The following is a 21,938-nucleotide window of genomic DNA, read 5'->3' as shown; positions in this document are numbered from 1 at the left end:
CTGAACAACCCCAGCATGCCAGATGTGGCCCCACTGGTGTTTAGCAGAGTGCTGCCATTAACCTGCTGGCAGTACTCCTCCTAATGCAGCCCAGGACGCTGGTGGACTTCTTTGCTGCAGGGGCTCATTGCTGATCCATGGTCAGCTTGTTGTCCACCAGGACTCTCAGGTCCTTTTCTGAAATTGCTTTCCAGGCAGTTGGTCCCCAGCGTGTACTGGTGCATGGGGTTATTCCTCCTCAGGTGCAAGATTCAGCATTTCCCTCTGTTGAACTTCATGAGGTTCCTCTCAGCTCAATTCTCCAGCCTGTCCAGGTCCCTCTGAATGTCAGCACACCCATCTTTGGGTATCATTGGTAGCCTTGTGGAAGACTGTAAGGGGGTAGTAGTCTGAAGGCTGGACAAACCTCAGCAGTCTTTCCACAGTGTCCTGGATCCAAGCTCCCAGCATGCAGTAAATGTTCCCAGACAGCAAGACAGGTTGGCAGATGGGGACCTCTGTCCTCTGCTGTTGTTGCTGTGCAGAAGCCCTTTCTGGCCATGCAGTGGTGTTCCAGCTCTTCTCCTGCCTGGACAAAACTGATACAGGTCTTTCAAAGCTTTAAAAATAATTAATTGCTGCATAAAGGAAAAGCCAAACGTCTCTCTATATCTCACTTGGCTGAATCATATTTTAGTTTGTTGTGTGTTCCCTGCTGTGAAAGAAACTGTGATTACATTTGCAGACATGTGAAGTCAAAAAAAAAAAAGAAAAAAGACTTGCACTGCAAAGTAATAACAGAGGAGGGGAGTGAGGGGAAGTGGAGGAGAGGAGGGGGTGTGCTCTTCCACACTTCCTTACCCAGCCTCTGCTTTCAAGCAGGCTTTGTTCAGGTTAAACAGTTGTCAGTGCTAATTACACCCTTTCTCACTCAGGGAGAACTGACCATGACAAGTGACATGGAGAATTTGCAGAATGCCCTCTTCTTGGACACGGTGCCTGAGTCCTGGATAAAGAGGGCTTACCCTTCCACAGCCAGCCTGGGCACGTGGTTTGCTGACCTCCTCACTCGCATCAAGGAGCTGGAGGCCTGGACGGGAGACTTTTCCTTACCCTCTACAGTGTGGCTTGCTGGGTTCTTCAATCCCCAGTCTTTCCTGACAGCCATCATGCAGTCCACAGCCCGAAAAAATGAGTGGCCTTTGGACAAGATGACGTTGCAGTGCGATGTGACAAAAAAGAACAGAGAAGACTTTGCCAGTCCTCCTCGGGAAGGGGCATATGTCCACGGTTTGTTCATGGAGGGTGCGCGCTGGGATACACAGGTGAGCTCACCAAGGCTCTTGTGTTGAGAGGGAAGCCATGGATGTTCTGCCCTTATTGCTTGGTACTGTACTCTGGGCAACTTTTCAGCCCAGACTGGTGCTCATCTAAAATTTGAGCTGCCTCTTCAGGAATGGGAAAGATGTCAAAGATGGGCCTCTTAGAGTGGGCATCCAAGGTGGTCAGATGAACCACCCCTTGGTTTGTTTCATGGCTGTGAAGGGAGTTCAGAGTGGCCAATTTAGACTGATACATCTCGGTTCTACAAGGTGCATCTCAACCTCCGTGTACATTGACTAAACTGTGGTCACGGTGTTACTACAGAGAGAAAACATGGGGTCCCCTCAGGGCTATATTGTCCCTGCACCTGCACATGGTTGTGATTTCGCTGCTACCTCCAAAAGTGACATGGCAGACTTTTGCATTGTCATTACTCTGTCACCTATTTAGCAGCAGTGAGGAGAAAGTGACTCCCTACGTGTCCCCAGAGCTGAATGCGTGTGATGTGCCAAATCCAGACTGCTGTCCTTCCGCTGTTGGGTGCTGCAGGATGTCATCTGCTTAGATAGAGCTTGTGGCCCAAAATTAATCACAACCTTTAGCCATCCCTTTAGCGTGGCAAATAAAGCTTGCACAAAAGTCTAACCTGAACGGTCAAGGAGGACTCAGGCTGATGACTCAGCTTGGGGGGTGGGCTGATCCTGGACAAACAGACAGTGGGGGTGGCCCTTGCTCTTCCTCTTTCCCCTTCTGGATGTGGCCCAATGCCTTTTGGTTGTAGCACAGCCAGCCTCAGGGCAGCCAAGGTGAGAACCATACCCTCCAACCACGCAGCTGAAGGGAAACGTGTACTTGCTGTTTCCTGCCCGTATGGCTGTCAGCGCTCCTCTTGCAGCGCACCTCTCAGCGCAGCATCCCAGAGGAGCACAACTGTCCCTGTCATTCCTTCTGACAGTTGTCAGCTGTTAAGAGTGCAGTCTGCAGAGTGAGAGCCATTAGGCTGACAAATCCCCACTGGGCTTGGTCCTCTGAGTTGCCTGGCCTGTGGTACCATGACTCCCAATTTGTGCTGTGTCTGGGAGTTAAATGGCAGTGATTCATGCAGCTCTCACTCTGGGCAGCCAGTGCGATGCTCCTGCCGCCAGTGATCTGTGAGGGAGTGAAGGCTGATCAAAGTGGGTCACCCAGAACTTACTTATCTGTGTCAAGTTTGCCCCCTTGCAGGAAGAGGCTTTTATTTCAGAGGCAGCCCTTTAGAGTCTTAACCTTGAAGATCCTCCTTCATCTGTTGTGGGGCTTGGTGGCAGGATGATGAGGAGAGAGGCCATGCCTCTTATATACCATATCCCAGCCTGACCTTCCAATTCAGATCTAATACTTTCCACTTACTTTTCTGCTCCCTCTCTGAAATAGTTTTCCACAAAGGATAGGAAATTAGGCAAAGTTTTGAACTCACAGACTGATGGCATCCGGTGCATTTTATCAAAAATCCTTGGGAAGGTCAAGGCTCCATTTTCTCTCTGGAAATGGGCTGACGTGTGCATTGGGTCTGGAAAGCCACAGGCAGTCAGGAACATTGGCAAAGGCTCTGTCAGAAGGTTGCGGTAAAAATCTCACGTGGGTATAAGGTCAGATCTCCTGCCTCGCTGGTTTTGGCTCTGCTGATAGCAGAACAGAGACCAGCCCAGTCCATTTCCCAAGCCCTGGTCCTACGGTTCCCTGCCTCTTCCCTTGTCTAAGCCTTTGGTGTCGTTGCCATACAAACCTCCTTGCAGCTCTTGGAGATCACAGCCTCTTACTACCGGGAGCACTGGATTTCAGTTACTCTCAAAACCTGACATTTTAAGCTGATACAAATCAGCTGGACACAACAGTACAGAGAAAGTAAAAAAAAAATAAAAAAAAATTCCTGGTCTTGCATATCAAATACTCCATTAAAAACAGATTCCAGTGGCTGCTGTTATGTTTTACTTTACATCGTTACCACCTTTATTAGAAAATAAAATGGTCCAAATGGCTGAGCTCTGCCTAGGTTTTACCCATCCCCAAGTGGTACTGGAAGTGAAGAGTGAGAAGTTTTGGTGGTGCAAAGCCAGAAATCTTTTGGGAAACACATGGCTTCTCCCTTCTGCCTCCCTCAGGTAATTTGTATAGGTGATTGCATTCAGCAATATGAGGTTTGTTTTCAGAGACCATCCAGACTTTGGTAAATGTATTTTTCTGGTTACATTTTCCTTGTGATTGAAAGATACTGAGCAATTACATTTATAGAACCATTCATAATCTCTGGGTATCATGCTTCAATTTATTTCAGAAAGGAAAATAGTATTTTCATATGTTGCTGCTCACAGTGAAATATCATTTCCACCTAGTGAAACTATTCATTTTACCTGTAATCCAGTGAGCACTAGTATATATTAATGGGTGCCATATTTTAAAAATGAGTGTACAGTGCTTTTGGGTTGTATACCCCTTCCAAATTAATCCTCTGATAAGAATGGCGGGTCATGTTTAGAAGAACTCCTCTGGGGAACACCTCCACTTTTAAAATAATGTTTCACATTTAGATTGTGCCTCCCAAAAAGGAAAAAGTCCCTCTATGTTCTGCTACTCACCTTTTTCTATTTATTTAAACATTTATGTTTGCCCTTGGGTGCCTTAAATTTGTAAAACATTCATTACAAAACAGCAGGCAGCTATTATATGAAATGAAACCAAACAGGTTATTTGAGGTCCAAATGATCTGTTGCTGTAGCACCGTTAAAGTCAGCGGGAGTCTGTGAGAGAGCATTCAACTGGTGACACCAGGAGACATTTCATCTCAGGCCATGGGAGATTGCCGACTGATCCCTGGCTTTCTCGCTCCCAGCAGTGGAGAGTGTGATGCCCAGGATGTGCCCTGCTACTCGCCAAGGGCGCTGGAGCTTGACGGGACAAGGGCAGAGGTGGGTTTTGCACACACGTGCCAGGTGTGGACAGGCCAGCACCTTGTCCTTGAAGAGGTGCACAGTCTGTGCTGAGCGATACTGAGGGTACCGTGCCTCCTTCAAGCCGCAACAGCTGTGGTTTCTGTGTACTTTTTAAAGCTAGTCCTATGTAGAGCACCAGTCTTAAACCAGTAGAGAGGCCTAGAAGGGCAGATCTGTGTGGCAAGGAACGGACACATTTATTTGACAGTTCAAGTAGCTCGATATCTTTGGGAAGAGTTGCACATCACTGTTTTTTATCTGAGACACTCCCAGCAGTGGATGCAGATGAAAATAACATCACCGTGCAATGCAGCCCTGGCAGAGCCCAGTTTCTTCTGCAGAGGCATTAGGAACTTCAAATCTCATGCATCAGAGATCAACATTTTTCCCAGAGAGGTGATCTGGGACATCATACAAAGCCTTTTTCTGCAGATGTCAACTGTCAGTAGTGCCCATGTATTTGTGAGCTACCAGAGTGGGAGTAGGATGTGGCTCAAGCTGAGATCTCCAGTGATAAACTCACAATGCAGCCATGGAGGGGACACTTGCAAATTGTCCTGTGCACAGCCAGTCTCTTATTTATGGTTGTTTTGAAAAATTAATAACTTGGCAAACCCTTTTCTATCTGTATCTCAATTCTTAAACTACTCAGTGATAAAAATTCCTCTCTCATTTGGCTTTGCTGGACAGCACATCATTGGGTCTTCTTCACTGTGTTCTTCATGGATTGCTCTTTTTCTCATTCCCTCATATCCAGTTGAATCTCTGGACCACCTTGGAGTGATGTTCCCTGCTGGCTACACTGCTAGTCAGATCATCAGCCCCCTTCCCGTGCCAACAGAAGCAACTCTACTTGAAAGACCACCAAGCTGTGCTGAAGGTCTTTAAGCTGACTGACCCTAAATTAGCTGTGGGGCAGGTGTGCCTGTGCTAGAAACACCTCAAAATGCAGTTGAATGGAGGGGATATTGGCTTACTGTGTATGTTTTTGGGCCCATCTATTAGTCAGCCTGGCTTGTGGCAGCTGTTTTGTGTCTTTGGACCTGTCAATATGTGGCAGTCTAATATGCCCACACTTCACATTGCCTGTTGAGAAGCCAGGACAAGCAGAAGTGAAGACTTCTTTAGGATCTGAGGGCTGAGCTCTCTGAGCACTGAACAGTGGCTTTTTACCCGGTGTGCTGTGCCAGTAGTTAGGGAAAATTGCTTTCAGAGTAGCATTAATGTCTGATGATGAGAGCGATAAAAAATGCAAATGCAAATCAGCCCAGACTTAACAAAATGATATGTTCCACAGAGATACCTCAGGAAGATTTCAACTCTTGTTAACCCAGAAATAGGTAGAATATATCTTGGAAATTTGATTTGAAGAATTTTCAGCAGTAAAAAAAAAGAGATCTGATCAAAATCCAGCCTCAGAAATGAAAGATGTGTATTTAAAAAGAGCACATAATAATGCTTGATAAATAGCTTCTTTGCAAGATATTATAAGAATTATTGGACATTGGAAATATACAATCCTAAATCAGAGTTGGATTTATCATAGGTTAGTATAACAGATGGCATTAGTACAATTAAACCGAGGTATGTTGCAAGAGGGATTATTTTTCTTCTCTCATTTGCAGAACTAAATAAACTATTGGAGAGGTTGAATCTCATCCCACAACTCTGATCTAAGAGCATTTAAAATAATAATGATATGTGAAGCTAAGCTGGAGTGAGAGGCAGTTTCTTTAGCACTGAGAAGTTTTATTTCCATTTCTATATTTGTTTTCATTTGGTCTCTCTAGCCTCCATTAAGCAATTTTGCAGGCTTTCCTGGAAATTGATTGATATGTAGGGCATTTTATTGTCAGAAAGAGAAACAGAAGTCGCCAGAGAGACCCAAGTTAGAGAAACAAGCCGTTGATTTCATGCCCTGGCAGCATACTATCCTTCTGGGTCGGGCAGCCTGCTGAGCGAGATCATTGCTTTGAAGAGGATAATGTGAATTGCTGTTTAATGATAATATCCCCTCAGGAACAGTCCTTCTGAATGCCCCTTGCTGGTGTGAGCACCTGTGAGAGAGGAAACAAGCCTGTGGTGTCTTTTGGGGCCACACAAAACACTGCATGCATTCATTGCCCAGACCAGTGTATGCCAGGTCATGCTCAAGTTTTGGTGGTGTTGGTGAGACACTTGGTGCCTTTTAGACTCTTCTCAAGTGAGCATTGTTCTCCATCCCGAGCCCTGTTTGGGTGTCCACAATTGGTCCTAGCACAAGCAATGCTTCCCACGAGGTGGTTCTGGTCTGGCAAAACTTTGAGTAAGAGCCGCACAAGGATGATGTGGCTGAACATGGCAAAGTTCCCCTGCAAAGTCCTGCTCAGGTGTGTGTGGGTTTGAACATCTGATGAGAGCAGGCATGTGTACCCTTGGAATAAGCTACGCTTGGGGGAGGCTTCTGATGAAACCGGGTAGGTGTTTGATCCAGATCCTCCCTACCTCAAAGAGACCCATCCACCCCCTTGATCTCAGGAAAGATGTTTTCACTTCCCCAATAAGACCAACTTGTATAAACTGTGCAGAGGATCATGTGTATCGGGGTACAGCTGATGGATATCTTGGAAATCTAACTAAGACTTTGTCTTCTTTCCTTTGTAGACTGGGATAATCACAGATGCCAGGCTCAAGGAACTAACCCCGGCCATGCCTGTCATCTTCATCAAAGCCATTCCTGCTGACAAACAAGATATCCGTAGTAATTACCCATGTCCTGTATACAAAACACGGCAAAGAGGGCCAACTTATGTGTGGACTTTTAACCTTAAAACTAGAGAAAGTCCTTCCAAGTGGGTGCTCGCTGGTGTGGCATTGCTGCTACAGATCTAGGCTCACCAGCAGTGCACCTTATTTGCAAATCCCTAATGAAATCTTTCTCAGACAATTTAAAAAATAATATCCTGAGATTGAAGCCAAGCTCCATCTCTCTGAGACCTGGGCACAGCCTAAATAGAGCCTGCAAGGAGGTGACAGAGGTGCAGAGGGACACATGGACCAGATTCTTGGCTGCTGTAAATCAGTATCCTGTAATTCCTACCCTGCTGCGCTGGAGCACTGGAAGATCCCAACCCACAGCCAGATCTTCTGCACCCAGAGAGTGCTAAGCTCAAATCTGAATTGAATGTTGATTTCTCTTTCGTGATCCAAAGTAGTTTTAAAGTCAGTGGCCTTCTCCAAAAACCTTAGATAGTCCAGTGACCTGTGAAATTCTTCAGACTTTGTTCTTTTCTATACACAAGTGTTTCTTTGTGTAATGTTGAAAATTGGGAGATCAGCAGGTGCCTTGGATATAAACTTTTGCTTGCTAATGTTCCTGTCAATTTTAGAAACATTGAAAATAGTGTTAATATCCAATGTGCTTAATGTATTCAACAGTAAAAATACAGCATAGGGATTGTTTAAGAAGAATATTTCATAATGATAGAAATATACTAATAAAAATCATTGTTCCTGGACTAGTCTAAAAATTGCCTGGAGGCCTGTATCACACGTTTGCTTGCTGTGTGGAGTGCGTGCAGGGTCAGGTGGGACAGACGCGGCTGTTTGGATAGTTGCATTTATAGTGATGAATGGGGTGGGTGGGAACTTATGTGTTTCTCGAGCAGGAAGCACAGAGAGGGGTGACCGGGGTGTGCGTTGTCCTAGAGAGCCAGACACGCAGAGCACTGCTCTGGACTGCCGGAGCTGAGCACTTGGAAACTAGGCAAGGCGAGCAGTTAGGTTGGTTGCCTGGGGAAATGGAGCCGTGCCGTGCTCTCTGTGCAGTCTGCAGTGCTTTGCTGCGCAGCACAGGACCCTGCCTCTGTCTAATATTTGCTGTTTCTCTTCCTTCCCTGGTGCACAGTACCCTCCTGCCCCTCACCATGCAGGTAGTCACGGGTTTTTCATCCGTGGGATTCACTGCCATCTCTGAGCGTGCTGCAGGTATCAGCATGTGTGTCAGCAGGAGGGAAGGGGAAGATGGCAGCTGTGCAGAGGATTTGGTCTCACTGGAACTAGCACCGATGAGCACCCCCAAACTTTCCCACCCTAACCCAATGCCAGATTACAATCTCACAGCCAGACTCAGGTCTCCATCACGGACTGTGACCCTCCTTTAGGAATACTACAAACCCTGCTACTCAGATGAATTCCTAAAGTCAATGAGCACCTCGACAAACACTACCTCATCTTGAGAGGTCCCCACTCGCCAGAGTTGGCTCTGAATGGGTTCAGGTGTTTAGCATCAGCTGGGGAAAGGGGAGGATCGCCAGCCAACTCTGTTCCCACTGCCTGCATGGTGGCATTGAACCTTCCAGAATCCTGTTTCCAGTCAGCTGTGGGGTTCATAGGGTGGGACTCTGCAGCCTGGAGAGACCTACAGGTCTGAGTGAGTCACCTCAGGCTGCCCTGATGCTCCATGAGGGACTTGGTCCTCCCACCTCATCCTGCACTGGTTATCAAAGAGAGGTCACATCTGGCTTTCATTTCCCAGCACTTACTGTGAAGAAATAGAGTGGGTGCCTCAGACCAAGATGTTTAACTTCTAGACTTCTTAAATGAGGTGAGCTGGGCTTGATCAGCCTCTGGTACGGCCACTGCAGCCATGGGAGAAGGATCTACACCTCCAGGTTAGAAATTATGCTTCCCAGCTGAATTTGGAGCTCAGCATCTCAGGGGTTCATGCCTATCATTAGGCAGGAAGGAGTAGTGGGTTGGCAAGGGCAGTGCATCCTACGTACCATGTCTTCTGGGTGGGCCAGCAATGTATTTGCACCTGGGACAAACAGCAGCAGTACAAGATGGTCTGTTGGCCTGAAATGCAGCTGTGGTGCATGTGCAGTGCTCGGGATGGTGGAGCAGATCTTGGGAGGAAGATGGGTAAGAGGCTCATGTATAAACCACAAAGGGTATCTGGGGATCACCTGCAATATCCTACTGAGCCCACTCTGACCTGCCATATGTCACCAGGCCCACCCTGGCCATTTCAGGAACGCTGTGAAAGGCTTCTCCAAAACCCAGGCCAAGCCCATTGCTGTGTCTCAGTGCTCAGGAGCCCGCCAGCATCACTTGAGAGCTCTACAGAGAAAGCTTTCCAGAGAGGCCTGTAAATCAGAGGTTTGAACAGACTATTTGTTCCTCAGCCACAGCATCCTAAAGAGGCGTGTGCAGTCTCCTAACAAACAGAAAGCCAAGATCCAGGAAGCAACAGTGCTGGTGTCCCGCTCTGAGCTCTGCTGTGCTCCACGTGTTGCAGCACCTGGAAGCGTGGGTGTGTTGCATGGTCCTGCCGTGCCCTGGGGAAGTCCCAGGAGGCACCACAGTCCCTGCTTTTCTGTCACTGTATACCTCATACTACCTTCCTCCCTGGCTGGCCGGGAAACGCTCCTGTGCTCAGGGCAGCTGCGCACAGCCCTGCGTGCCAGTCACTTACAGCTTTACTATTCACCTGTCTTTATCTCAACCCAGAAGTTTTCACACTTTTACCCTTCCAGCTCTCCCTCCGTGCCCCTGGGAGGCAGGAGGCAGTGGATGCATGGGGCTCGGCTGCCGGCTGGGTTAGACCACGACAGCGTTTCCGTGAGTAGTGTTTGGTTTCTCAGAGCCCCGTATCAAAGTGAACAGCTTTACGGGTGGCCTCAGCACACGCTGATGGGGCCATGGTCAGCTCTCTGCCAGTCCAGCAGCGTATTGTCCTCCTACCCAGAGTAAGGTAGGAGAGTAAAGTCCTCAGGCTTTGCAGGAGATCTGAGCAACATAGCAGCTGTCTTCCTGCAGGAATGAGGAAATGCAAAATCCTTGTCTTTGCAGTCCTGGAGAATGATGACCTTCAGGATGAAGGTGAGGTGGGAAAACTTTCTGGTAAGAACTTTGTTTAATTGCCAGGCAGTGTCTTCAAGGTACAGCCCCGAAAATTAATGATGAAGAAGCTAGTTACGGCTTAGCAAAAGACATCTGCAAATATCTAATGCAAGGGAGAGAGCTGTCTTAAACTTCCGATTTTAATATGCCTCTTAACCCATAAATGAGGTAACAGTTTCTGTAGACTATCCCACATAATGAGTATCTGGCTAGAAGAGGTCTGTTAGCTAGGGAAAGCTATGCTGTTAAATTAAATCCCACCAATTTAAATTAAAACCTGCCAATTAGATATGTAATGTAAACTGGTCACTTCCCACGGCTTTGCAAAGTTGAATGCATTAAATTCTCCATGTATTTCACCATGCAGGAGGTTTAGTTGCATAAACAGAGCACTGCTGAATTAAACACATAAAAGCAGGACCTGAATGTATAGTAAGTGCATCATGCGCTAGATAACATTGCTGGATTAGTCCTCCTTTGGTATTTCCTCAGTGCTTCTTTTACCACAAGCTTCTCAGTGCTCCATATGTGGTTTTCCTGCCATTCCAGAGACTGTTACTGTCCTAAACTTCAATCTGCTTCTCTGTTAAAACCCCTCTTCCTTTTTCCAGCATACCAGGGCCTCTCTCTGCTCAGTGTTGCCCTCCAACATGCCCCCGTACCTACAGGAAAGGATAAGTTCAGTAATTCCCCAGGCACTGCTTGCTCTTTCCAGAGCAACAGCCTGGGCTGTTCTCTTGCCAGCTGAAGAAGAATGGGATGTTGACAACAAAATGGATCCGATTGTTTTATTATATATATCTTCCTGCATAATTCACCAGTTGGGCAGGCAGGGTAGTGGGGAGATATTTATAGATACTAGAAATGTCACCAGGGTGTTCATTCTTCATCCTTTGAAAATCATCACAGGAAAGAGTTGGCTGCAAAATGCTACAAGAGGATAGTGAATAATTTGGTGCTTTAGGGGGATAAAAAAATCTAACAGGCGTGAGATTTTCCAGCCATATCAGCCTAAAGCAGGCAATTAAATACAGCTGGCCCGGCTATTCATTAGGAGCGATACATTAGTCAAAGGTGAACATTTTCTGTTCGTGAGCTCTTGGAGATAGCTGCCCACCTGGCACTTCCAGTGTGCACCTTCCTTCCCGCTCCCTGCCCTTGCTCGAGTGGAAGGGACCGAGCAGCGAAGAGCCCCGTTCCCGACACAGCCCCACACTGAGGCTCTGGGAGCGGCAGCGCTTGGGATGACGTGCAAGGCAGAACCGAGGTTGGTCTGGACCGGGGCAGGCAGGCAGGGCAGGCAGGGCAGGCAGCTGGGGCAGGGCAGGGCAGGCAGGGCAGGCAGGGCAGGCAGGACAATAGGGCAGCAGGACAGTAGCAGGGGCCCATGTGGTTGCTCATTTTTAGGGAAAGCTGGAGATCCTGTGACGTGACTTCTCCATCACTGGAACAAGTCTCATGAGACTGGTCTCCAGGCCCAGCCCTGAGGCAGCTCTCCTACCCTACAGCCCCTCAGTCCTAACCCCTCTCCTTCATCCTGCCTTCACCACTCACCTCCCCAGGCTTACTGAAACTCCGACCCTGCCAGTGTTGCCCTCCAACATGCCCCCGTACCTACAGGAAAGGATAAGTTCAGTAATTCCCCAGGCACTGCTTGCTCTTTCCAGAGCAAAACCCTGCCTTCTCCACAAAAACCAACACTGGCCATAAAATGAGCAAACACAAAGATTTAAAAAAGCAGGTAAGTGTTTCTGGACCAAAGAAACACCTCTTGCAAGCAGAGTTTTGCTCCTGAAGGCAGAGGAGCCCTGCGGCCATCAGTTCTCTGGTGTTCACACACCACCCTCCAACTAGGGAATTGCTGCTTGGAGGACCTGGGATTTAGCTGGAGGCTGGGGAAAGTGAGAAGTCAGGGTTCCTTATGCAAAAAGTGGCCACATATCTTCAGAATTACTTTTCTTTCAGACCAAGTTGATCTCTCTTGCATTTTACCACTCCCCACCAGCCAGGCTGTGTCTGCTGCTGCTTGTGTCCTCCCTGAGCACACACATGAAAAACAAGTGTGAGCCCCTCATGAACATCTAGGAAAAAGGCTCTTTGGCCTTTGGTAAAGTGCTGAGTGCCAGCAGAAACTATGCAGCAAGCCAGCCATGGTGGGATTGAGGACCCAGGTAGTTCATCCTCCAAGTCATCTGCCAGTGGTTATGCTGGGGGCTGGCACTTTCTCCTGGGGAGTAAGTGTTCAGCCCCTCATGGCAGGACCTCGTGATTTCACAGAGTGGGGTGATGCCCCTCTTCTGGTTGAAGGAAGCTGTGTGTCTTTGTAGGACTTGCTGCAGATCAGAGCCTGGAGCATTTTGCTCGGGCTTGGGCATGGCATTCTACAGGGCAAAGCCAAGTGTGTGCCCTCCATGTCTCTGCACAACTAAAGTCTGTGACAGTAAACGTGTGTGCAAGACTGCACAGAGTGAGGATTTTCCAGCTGCAAAGGAGTTATCTGACCCATCTTAGAGATTTCATGGTGAGATCAGCATCTGCCAAAGTGTCCTGGGTCTCTTTGCCAACTGCACATGGAGCCCAGGAGTCACCAGGTCAGGCTGAGGTGGGGACATTTCTTATGCTTAAAGTCAAGCCTAAGTGTCCTTCCTTATTGCCCTGTCCCAGGAGTTCACCCAGATCCTGCGTCCTATGATTTCACATGCAAGGACGCCCAGGGGAGCCCAGACCAGCTCTCATCCTTTCTGTGTATCTCTGCAGCTGCTGACTCTTCACAGCACACTGTGGGGCTGCTTTGGGCCTGGGTCCTCCAAAGGTCTGCGGTCAATTAGTTAACTCCAGACTGGTGACATTTTCCAAAGGGATGGAAGTAAAAAGAAGGAAAATTGTGCTATTGAAACTTAATATCAAAAAATTGAACAAACTCTCCTGGGACAGAGAAATGGCTTTTCCATAGTCTGGGAGTGTTGTACCTGCTGCAAATTATAATTGGCAGAAGAGCACATTTCAAAGTAAAGTCTTCACAAATGCTTTGTAATGGTGTCCCATATCTTGAGGTTAACCAGCTCCATTCTACTGCAACTATTTCTTACAGAGCAAAGGAAAATGTAGACCAGACACATAAAAGAACCTGGTTGGTAGTCAGTAGGTTGGTTCCACTGGGGCAAATTTATTGCAACTGTTATCGGGCACTGGCAATGCCCAGTGATGCAAATTCTGCATGTATCACTGCTCAATTATTTACAGAACAAAACTAGCTGTAACGTATCAGCCAGATGCATTCATTTTATGAAGTGGCATTAATACGTTTAATTAGCAATGGCTTATTAGATACATGTCCGTTATTATGCATTGTTTTTTAAATGACTGTAATTGCCCAAACAAATCTACAAATATATTTACCTTGTTAATGGTTGTGAACCTCATTTAAAAAGCTTTTAGATTGTAGAAGACGTTCATGGAGTTATAAGCAGCCCTTCTAATTTCATAGAATCATAGAATCATAGTACTAGTGTGCCTGTTAGTGCAGAAGGTTTTTTTGAGGCTATAAATAGTCAAAAGGTTTTGAAGCCCACTTACCTGTGTGCAAAATTTAGGGTTCACTTTTAGGACACCCTCACACCATTCATTTTGATTAGTGCCAAAAGCCATGAGTGAAACCAAGCCTACATTTGTATCTTGGCTCAATGCTTCCAAGGGTACAGAAGGAGCTGGGATGGGGGAGCTGTCAGCTGTGATAGCTCCAGTGTTTGCAACACCTCCGGTTTTTCAGGTACCCTAGTCTCACTGTTGAAAATGCCGCCTTGGAAAAAATCAGCATATTTGTTGTATTGAGTGAGGTTTGATGAAAACTACACAAGGAAAAGTGACTCATGTCCGTGATGGAAGTTTTGTTCAGGCCAGCAAATACGCCCAACAGCCCTGGAGACCCTGGCATCTAGGGTATTTGCATGTCAATCTGTCTTGAGACTTTGTATTGGGTTTGAATAAAGATTTGAGCGCTGATCTCCAGGTGCCTGGGGCTCTCCACCAGGCTGTTAGGCAGTCAGGAGAGGAAAATGCATGTGGGGACATCTCACTGGTGAGAACAACCCAAAGAATTGACTGTGCCCAGGTGCATACTCTTCAACATGGCACTGCTCCATCCAGTGGAACAGCTTGCACAAAGCTCTTGCTCCCATTTCTCATAAAAATGTTGGAAAGGTCTTGGGATAATCCAAATATAGATGGGAATGAATTTTAGAATCTTTCTGACTCACTGCTCAGGGCTGCAGAGGCTGCAGGAATTTCTTCTTAGCCCAGAGACTTGATCTGGTCTTGGACAAGCACTGGGGAGGGCTGGGGGCTGCAGGGTCTCAGAGCAGCAGGCAGTGAAGCATCCTTCTTCCCTTCCAGCACAAGGCACAGGCAAGGGCGATGGGCCAAAACCTTAGAGTTTAAAACACCAGCTGCCCTGGGAAGAACCAAATCCATTATTCTTGCTGATTCCACACTCCTTTTGCCTACCATGAGTTACAATTTCCTAACTCAATGGTCCTAAGCTCATGGGGGTTTTGCACCTACCCTTGCTGGCATCTGGAGCGCATCCTCATGGCCAAATCTGGACCTTAGCAAACTTGCATTAAACCACTGGCCCATCAGTCTACTGTGGACAAAAGCTGAACATTCCTTTTTGTGGGTTGTGATTCTCCTGTGCACTCCCAGCATTGAATATCAGAGTACCTAACTCCAGCTGCCTGCATAACCCTGCCGTGCTGGTATCAGCAAGCAGTGGATGACGGTCTGCTGGACAGGGTGCTTGGACGTACCACTGACAGCTGGACAAGCAGTGGGATGTTATGGACCACTGAGGGGTACCTAGGATTTCTGCTGAACACAAATCCAAGCCATGTGATGCATCATTCACTCTGCTTAACAGAGATTTTACTGCAGAATCATGTTGAGAGTCATCAAAACACCTGGTACATGTGGGACTGCGTAAATGGGGAAATTATTATAAGACAGGCAGGGTTCAAAGGGCCTTAGAAAATTACACAGCAAATGCATAATTGTTGAAATGAAATAAGAGTTTTGTTAGCTGCAGCCTGGCAGATTAGTTGGCTGGATGTGTCCATTCGGTTTGTCAGAATACAGACAGGATAAATCTGAACAAAACGATCTTTGGAAATCCTGCCCCGCTTCCCATCTGCCATCACCGTGTGCTTTTTATGGAACTGGATTGTTATGACATCGCCTACACTTTGACTGTGCGCTGTCTACTTAACAAGTGTTTCAATTAATTACTGTAATGTTATTATTGGGAAGAAGCAGCAGATAGGAGGAAAATTATGAGATAATGAGAAATAAATTGCTACCTGAGGTGTCTTGCTGAACACAGAGTTTACCTCTCTTCAAGAAGTTATTCAGTAATGGATGGAGGTGGTGGCTGCCCGTGAGTGAAAGGAGGTCTGCTCAGGCTGGAGCTGGGAGAAGGTGCTGGTGGTGAAGACATAGAGACACGTCCACCCCAGGAAGCTGGTACAAGCTGAGGTAATTAGTGTCCTAATTGGAGTATTTACCTGGGAAGCTGGAATGACTTGAGCAGCATGTAAGCAGGAGCTGTTCCTTCATGTGCAGACCTGAAAGCTCCCGCTCTGACACCAGCTTCCTGGGCAGGAGCCCCCATCTGTGTCACATCTGGGAGTCACATCCCACAGTGCCTCCCCGGCTGCACCACCCGCCCCTCCAAGGAGGCAGCACGGGCAGTACAGCGTACGGGAAGGCAGAGCTGGACTTGGTGCATCCTGACAGGCCCATTCTTGCTTGCCCACTCTGCCTCCGTCTCCAAGGGCTGACCCAGCTTCTGGGCAGCACAAGGACCAGGATCGTGTTCAAAAAACCTGGGCAAGCTTCTTCCCAAGCCCAAATTTTAAAGACAGTGTGATGGAAGATCCTCAGAGCTGGGTCCTCAGAAACTTGAAATCCCATGGGCACTGACAAGCGCAGAAGACAATGGTCCATGGGGAAATGGTGGTCTATGGGGAAATGAAGGGCCATGGGGAAACGATAGGGCTTTCAGTAATGATGGGCTGTGAGGAAACAATGGGCTTTTCCTCTCCTAGGGCAGTGGGAGGACTGACCATCTCCCACATCTTGTCCCGCTGGAATGGGGACGGTGCAGCCTCCAGCCAGAGGAGGAGATCACACTGCCATGGAGGATGTCCTGCCCTTTGGTCACGCCTGCTATTACAACCCGGGAGGAGGGAGTGTGTAATATTGTTATGACCACTGTGCATGCCTCAGTTTCCCCAGCGTGCGCTGCTGCACGTAGGAGGTGACTGTATTAACATTCCCCTTTGGCAGGGTCAGCACGGGGCCGGTGAGCCTACAGAAGTGTGTGATTTGGTATGGATCAGGCCACCTGGCACTGAGTGCGGCCATTCAAGTGGACGGCAGCAGCTGTGGCAATGCCTCACTGTCAGCATGGATGTCAGGCTCAGAGGCCGCAGAGGTGCCAGCTGCCGGTGTATCAGCAGGGACGCAGACCCCAGGGCTCAGGGTGCCTGGGCATGTGTCACCAGTGAGGACCCTGCCTGCTGCACCGCGGTCTCCAGCGGCCCCAGGGACTGGAGCAGACTGGCTGCCAGCAGTTTGCTGCTCACATTAATCCTTCTGAAGCAGATGAGGTTTGGGCTGACAGAAATGCAGCCAGAAGAGTGGAGTTTTTTTTTCCCAAAAACCCCCTTCTCAGCTGAGGATTAATGCTGCTGAGGAAGGTCTCATGGGCTCGGGGGTGCAGAGGAAACCTGCCCCAGCTGTGTCCTCCTCCCTGCTCAGTGCAGGTCCCAGGTACCCAGAGAGACCAGGGCTGCCCTGGGGCCCAGAGTTGCCTGGAGATAGGATGGGTGGTTGTGCTTTCAGGCAAGGACTAGCTCATGTACCTTACAGTAATGACGGAGCACTCATTAATTTTCTTGTGAGGCTCTGGGCAGGCTCTGCTCTCTGCAGCCAACTCATACAGCTCTATTACCAGCACTCTGCTGGGAAATCAGTGTCAGATAACACAGGCCATGTCTTCTTTCCAGTGCTACAGGTCTCCCAGGCTACCTGAGCACTGGAGAAGAGGGGGAGCCCTGTGGGATACCCCCACAAGAACCCTGTGAGAGACAGACACCAATGGAGATGCCCTGAGTCAGGGCTCACACTAGATGCCAATGACCTCTGTCTCGTCTTCGGTGTCCGATGTGGCAGGATGCCCCTGAGCTGCTCCTGCTGGGCTCTGAGCTGCAGTTTTAATGGAAAGCCAAGCACCAGCTGCAGTGGCAACACGAGCATGCCAAAACCAGCTCGCATCTCATCCCAGGCAATGCTGCTGGGGCCCATGCTGACCAGCCTCTGTGCATTAGAGCATCCTCCCCTTCCAATTCCCAGGGTGCCACTGTCATCCCAAACAGAACATCACCCAGCACCAGGTGGCCAAGTGACTGTGTGACACAGCTGTCCCCTGCCTACCTGTGTACCCATGCTTCAGGGCCGGCTCTGCAGAGGCAGGGTGAGGTGCTAAAGAGGAAGATGCTTTCCATGCACAGCTGATCTCGGCTTTTGGAGGAGCTGGGAACCCCTGAAGCTCAGGGGTCTGGTTTTGCCAGGCACATTTTGGCGGGGGGGGGGAGGGAAGCTGAGGGCATTCCCTCAGCACCTCCCTTTAACAGCTGTCGTGGTTTAACCACAGCCAGCAACTCAGCCCCATGCAGCCACTCACTCATTCACCCTAGCAGGATGGGGGGGAGAATCAGAAGAGTGAAAGTGAGAAAACTGATGGGTTGAGATAAAGACAGTTTAACAGGTAAAACAAAAGCCGTGCACAAGCAAAGCAAAACAAGGAATTCATTCCCCACTTCCCATCACAGGCAGGAGTTCAGCCATCCCCAGGAAAGCAGGGCTCCAGCATGTGTAATGGGGACTTGGGAAGACAAACGCCATCACTCCCAACATCGCCCCCCCCCTTCCTCCCCCCCCCCAGCCCCTTATATGCTGAGCATGACATCATATGGTATGGAATATCCCTTTGGTCATCGAGGTCAGCTGTCCCAGCTGTGTCCCCTCCCAACCTCTTGCGCACCCCCAGATACTCGCTGGTGGAGTGAGAAGCTGAAAAGTCCTGGACTGCTGGGCAACAACTAGAAACATCAGTGTGTTATCAACATTATTCTCATCCTAAATCCAAAACACAGCACTACACCAGCTGGTAGGAAGAAAATTAACTCTATCCCTGCTGAAACCAGGACAACAACTCTGTGACACTACATGGGTTCATGATAAGAGATGTGTGGCTGCTTTGAATCCATTAAAAGGTTTAGCTCCTGCTTGGACCAGGCTGAGAGCTTGAGATCTGTCAGCTATTCTCCACAAAACGAGCTTATTGTTGGCAGATTTCTTCCATTTGTTACCAAAATGGGGAGATTCCAGCACCCCTCCTGCCACTCCTGATCTGTGCATCATGCACTGCCCTGTGAGATCCTCCCATCCATAAAGCATGGGGACAGGAGAGGTGCTGCCATCACACGTGCTGCCCAGGAGACGTGCTGGAGGCCATGAGCAGAAAGCTGAAAGCCCCACAAGATCCAGCCCTCACTTTCCAGCACAAAAGGCACCGCACAGTGCACGAGGGAACGGGATGTGGATCTGCTTACAGTGGAGAAAGATGTCAGCCCTGGAAATTAATTATCTATTCTTCAAAAGGAACAAGTTCTCCAAATTAACAATAATTATGAATAGAAAATTGTAGAGGGGAAAAGAAAATGAACACAAACCTAAAAATTCTTTAAAGAAAGTTATTTGGAAGCAAAAAGCCACAAGCAGAGAGGCAGTTCTGACTAAAAGCCTGGAGGATGGATCGTGTTAGCAACTGCAAATAATGCTAATTACAGAACAACTGAAACGGAGAAAAAAGAAATCTTCACAAATCAGAACTGTAAGATGTGGGAAATTACTAAGGGACACTGAAGACACTAGGAGAAGGCCTGTAGCAGGTAAAATTACAGTCAGTCATGGGATTCCTTCCCAGGACATCAGGTCACACATCTAAGAGTGGGGAAAATCTCTAGTAAAAACGCGGAAAGGGCAGAAGTAAGTCAGGAAGATGAAGCCTGTGGTGGTTAAACTGACTTCTTTAGCTTCACACTTCTGCTCACAATTTGTGGCATGAACTTGGTCTCTGGACTGTGCAGAGACACGAACACGTCCAGGGGTGATTTGTCCTTAGGTTTTATCCGAACTATGGCACTGGGTATCATTTGAAGAGGGACTTTTTATCAGGGAGTGTAGTGACAGGACAAGGGGTAAGGGGTTTAAGCTAAAGGAGGGTCTATTTAGATTAGATATAAGGAAGAAATTCTTCCCTGTGAGGGTGCTGAGGCCCTGGCACAGGGTGCCCAGAGAAGCTCTGGCTGCCCCTGGCTCCCTGGCAGTGTTCAAGGCCAGGTTGGATGGGGCTTTGGGCAACCTGGGCTAGTGGAGGGTGTCCCTGCCCGTGGCAGGGGGTTGGAACTAGATGATCTTTGAGGTCCCTTCCAACCCAAACCATTCTATGATTCTATGATTTCTAGGATCAGGTGTGGAAGTACATCCTGGCCATGTGTTAAGGGACGATCATTACAGATGCAAAGTATCTCCCTCCATCTGTTCTCACTCCCCTGTAATTTCCTTTGGAGGAAGCCTACAGGGAGCCATGACATGTCCTCTGGTCAAGTCTCTGCTTTGTACAGGTGGGCAAAGTGCCCACCTGTGGTTTTGCCTTGTGGTTTTGATGGAGATTTTGCGTGTTGGGAGACATTTGCCCGCATTTGCTAAAGTAGGAGAATGAATCCCACCATCTGTAGGTAGACAAGGGTGTTGATGTCTACTGGGCTCAATGCACTCAGCTGACTTGCCCATGGCCCTCCCCAGGCAGAGCTGAGGATGTTGCTCATCCAGCGTTGTTCACACTTCAGAAGCCCTCAAATACCAGGGAATTTCCGAAGGCCCCAAAGTATGTGAACATCATGAAAAGGCCACCTGGGATGACCAAACTAGATGAGGTGCTCAGGAGAAGAGGATGAATGAAAGGCCATATGGAATCCCTCTAAAGCTGAATTAAATGCCAGCAATATAATTATTGCCAGACTTGGAGGCTTTATAGGACACGGGTCTTGTCAAACAAACAAGTGATGCAATTACAGGTTGGGCCAACAAAGGTAACTGCATAGATGTAATAGACTTAGTCCACGGGAGTCATTTCATTTAGTAATGTTTAATATGCTAATAACATTTTAGTTCAGGAAATGCAGAGCAGTTTGGGGATGGCTACTTGACAAATATTAGGAGGAAGGACTCCATCAGGAGTCGTGGTTCTGGTGTGCTCTCACAGTGGAAGGGGATCTCATCAGTGCTGGCAACACATCTACCTGGCAGAGTTGGAAAAAGATGTCCAGAGCACAGCAGTTACCTGGGAACAGCTCATTTTTGATAGGGATACCCGAGTGCTGACCCCCCGCTTCCAGGGCTGCCTTACAGTACGTTGTGTTTGGTTACTAGCCCAGCTGTAATCCTGCGTGTGGAGCTGAGATCTCCCTGTCCCTGCAGGCATAAGAAGAGTGGAGCAATTGTGTTCACTTCTGCTCCCCAACCTTGGAGATAAGTTATCGCAGGGCTACTTCCGGAGATGACACCATCCCCATCTGGACTGTGTGCGCTTCACTCCATCCTCTGTCTCCTCTGCTTTAGCCCAAAGGGTGAATCGGCTCCTCAGGGAAGGTGCTTCCAAGGCTAATTAGAAGAAACAATCCTGGCTCTGGTTGGAGATCATGGTGGAGCCAGCACCACCTCTTGTTCAGCAAGGCTAGTTGTTAGCTTTGCCTGCCCACAGGTCTCTGATCCTGCCCCTTCTCTGTCTGTACCAACCGGGCTGGCTTCCTTATCTGTTGGCTCTTAGGAGTCATTTGTCCCTAGTTTGGTTTAGGAACATCTGGGCTGAGTCAATGACAGCATCTGGTGTCAGCCCAGGCCAGGTTGGTGGGACAGAATAAACAGGGACCTGGGGTATGTGACTGAGAACTTCTGGAGCAAAGTGTTGGGCTCACTGCACAGATGATGGTGTGTGGGAAAAGGAACAAGAGGCATCTCTGCAAATTAATGAGACATTTGATTGCCATCTGGGATATACTCGACTTCAGATGACCTCTGCATCTGGGAGCAGTGCCAGTAGGCAGAATAGAATAATTGGTATGAGTTGATGCAGATAACAATAAAAAAGCTCTATTAACACTGACAAGCAATGTGAGTGGAGAAGTGCTTTGTCAGGGGCCATCTCTTCCCCCTCAGTCTCCATGTGCACCCAGTGTATTGGCTGGTTTAAGGTTAAATCTCTGTTTACAGAATAGGCCGGGACTGCTGTTCAGTGACACACATCAAGAGAGTTTCCTCCCTACCCTGGCCATCATGTATCACCCACCTATGCTCGTTCATCCATCCATGGGCTTATGATGAGTTGATCACAAGTAGTGAGGGTTCCTCCAAACATCCTCAAATCTATGCTACACTCATCTAGTTCTTTATTGTTTTATACACATGACATATACATAATAATTATTTATAATTATTTTAATAAAGTATGATTTCTAAGACATCATGACAGCCAAAAGGGTTGTACTGGGAAATCAAGATGCATCCAGTTCTTCCCTGGCAGAGGAGAACAACCTGAGGAAGTCCATTGCCCATATACATCTTCAAACAAGCCAGCAAGCAAATGCTTTCGGCTTTCCTGGAAAA

The 21,938-nt window shown here is 48.1% G+C and overlaps 1 protein-coding gene across 3 annotated transcripts in view; it reads left to right on the top strand.

Annotated features, from left to right (window-relative positions):
• DNAH9 (dynein axonemal heavy chain 9) overlaps positions 1–7,768 on the top strand; it is a 214,267-nt gene extending 206,499 nt beyond the window's left edge. For all 3 annotated transcript variants that reach the window (XM_075770400.1, XM_075770399.1, XM_075770401.1), the window contains 2 exons: positions 915–1,304; positions 6,915–7,768. In XM_075770400.1, the coding sequence (XP_075626515.1) occupies positions 915–1,304; positions 6,915–7,142 (618 nt within the window). In that variant the 3' untranslated portion in view covers positions 7,143–7,768. The remainder of the gene's footprint in view (positions 1–914; positions 1,305–6,914) is intronic.
• The last annotated feature ends 14,170 nt before the right edge of the window (positions 7,769–21,938 follow it).

This window comes from Balearica regulorum, chromosome 18 (assembly GCF_011004875.1).
Source record: "Balearica regulorum gibbericeps isolate bBalReg1 chromosome 18, bBalReg1.pri, whole genome shotgun sequence".
NCBI classification, from domain to species: domain Eukaryota; kingdom Metazoa; phylum Chordata; class Aves; order Gruiformes; family Gruidae; genus Balearica; species Balearica regulorum.
Note: the sequence above shows the minus strand (reverse complement) of the source record. Positions and strands in the feature narration are given on the sequence as shown.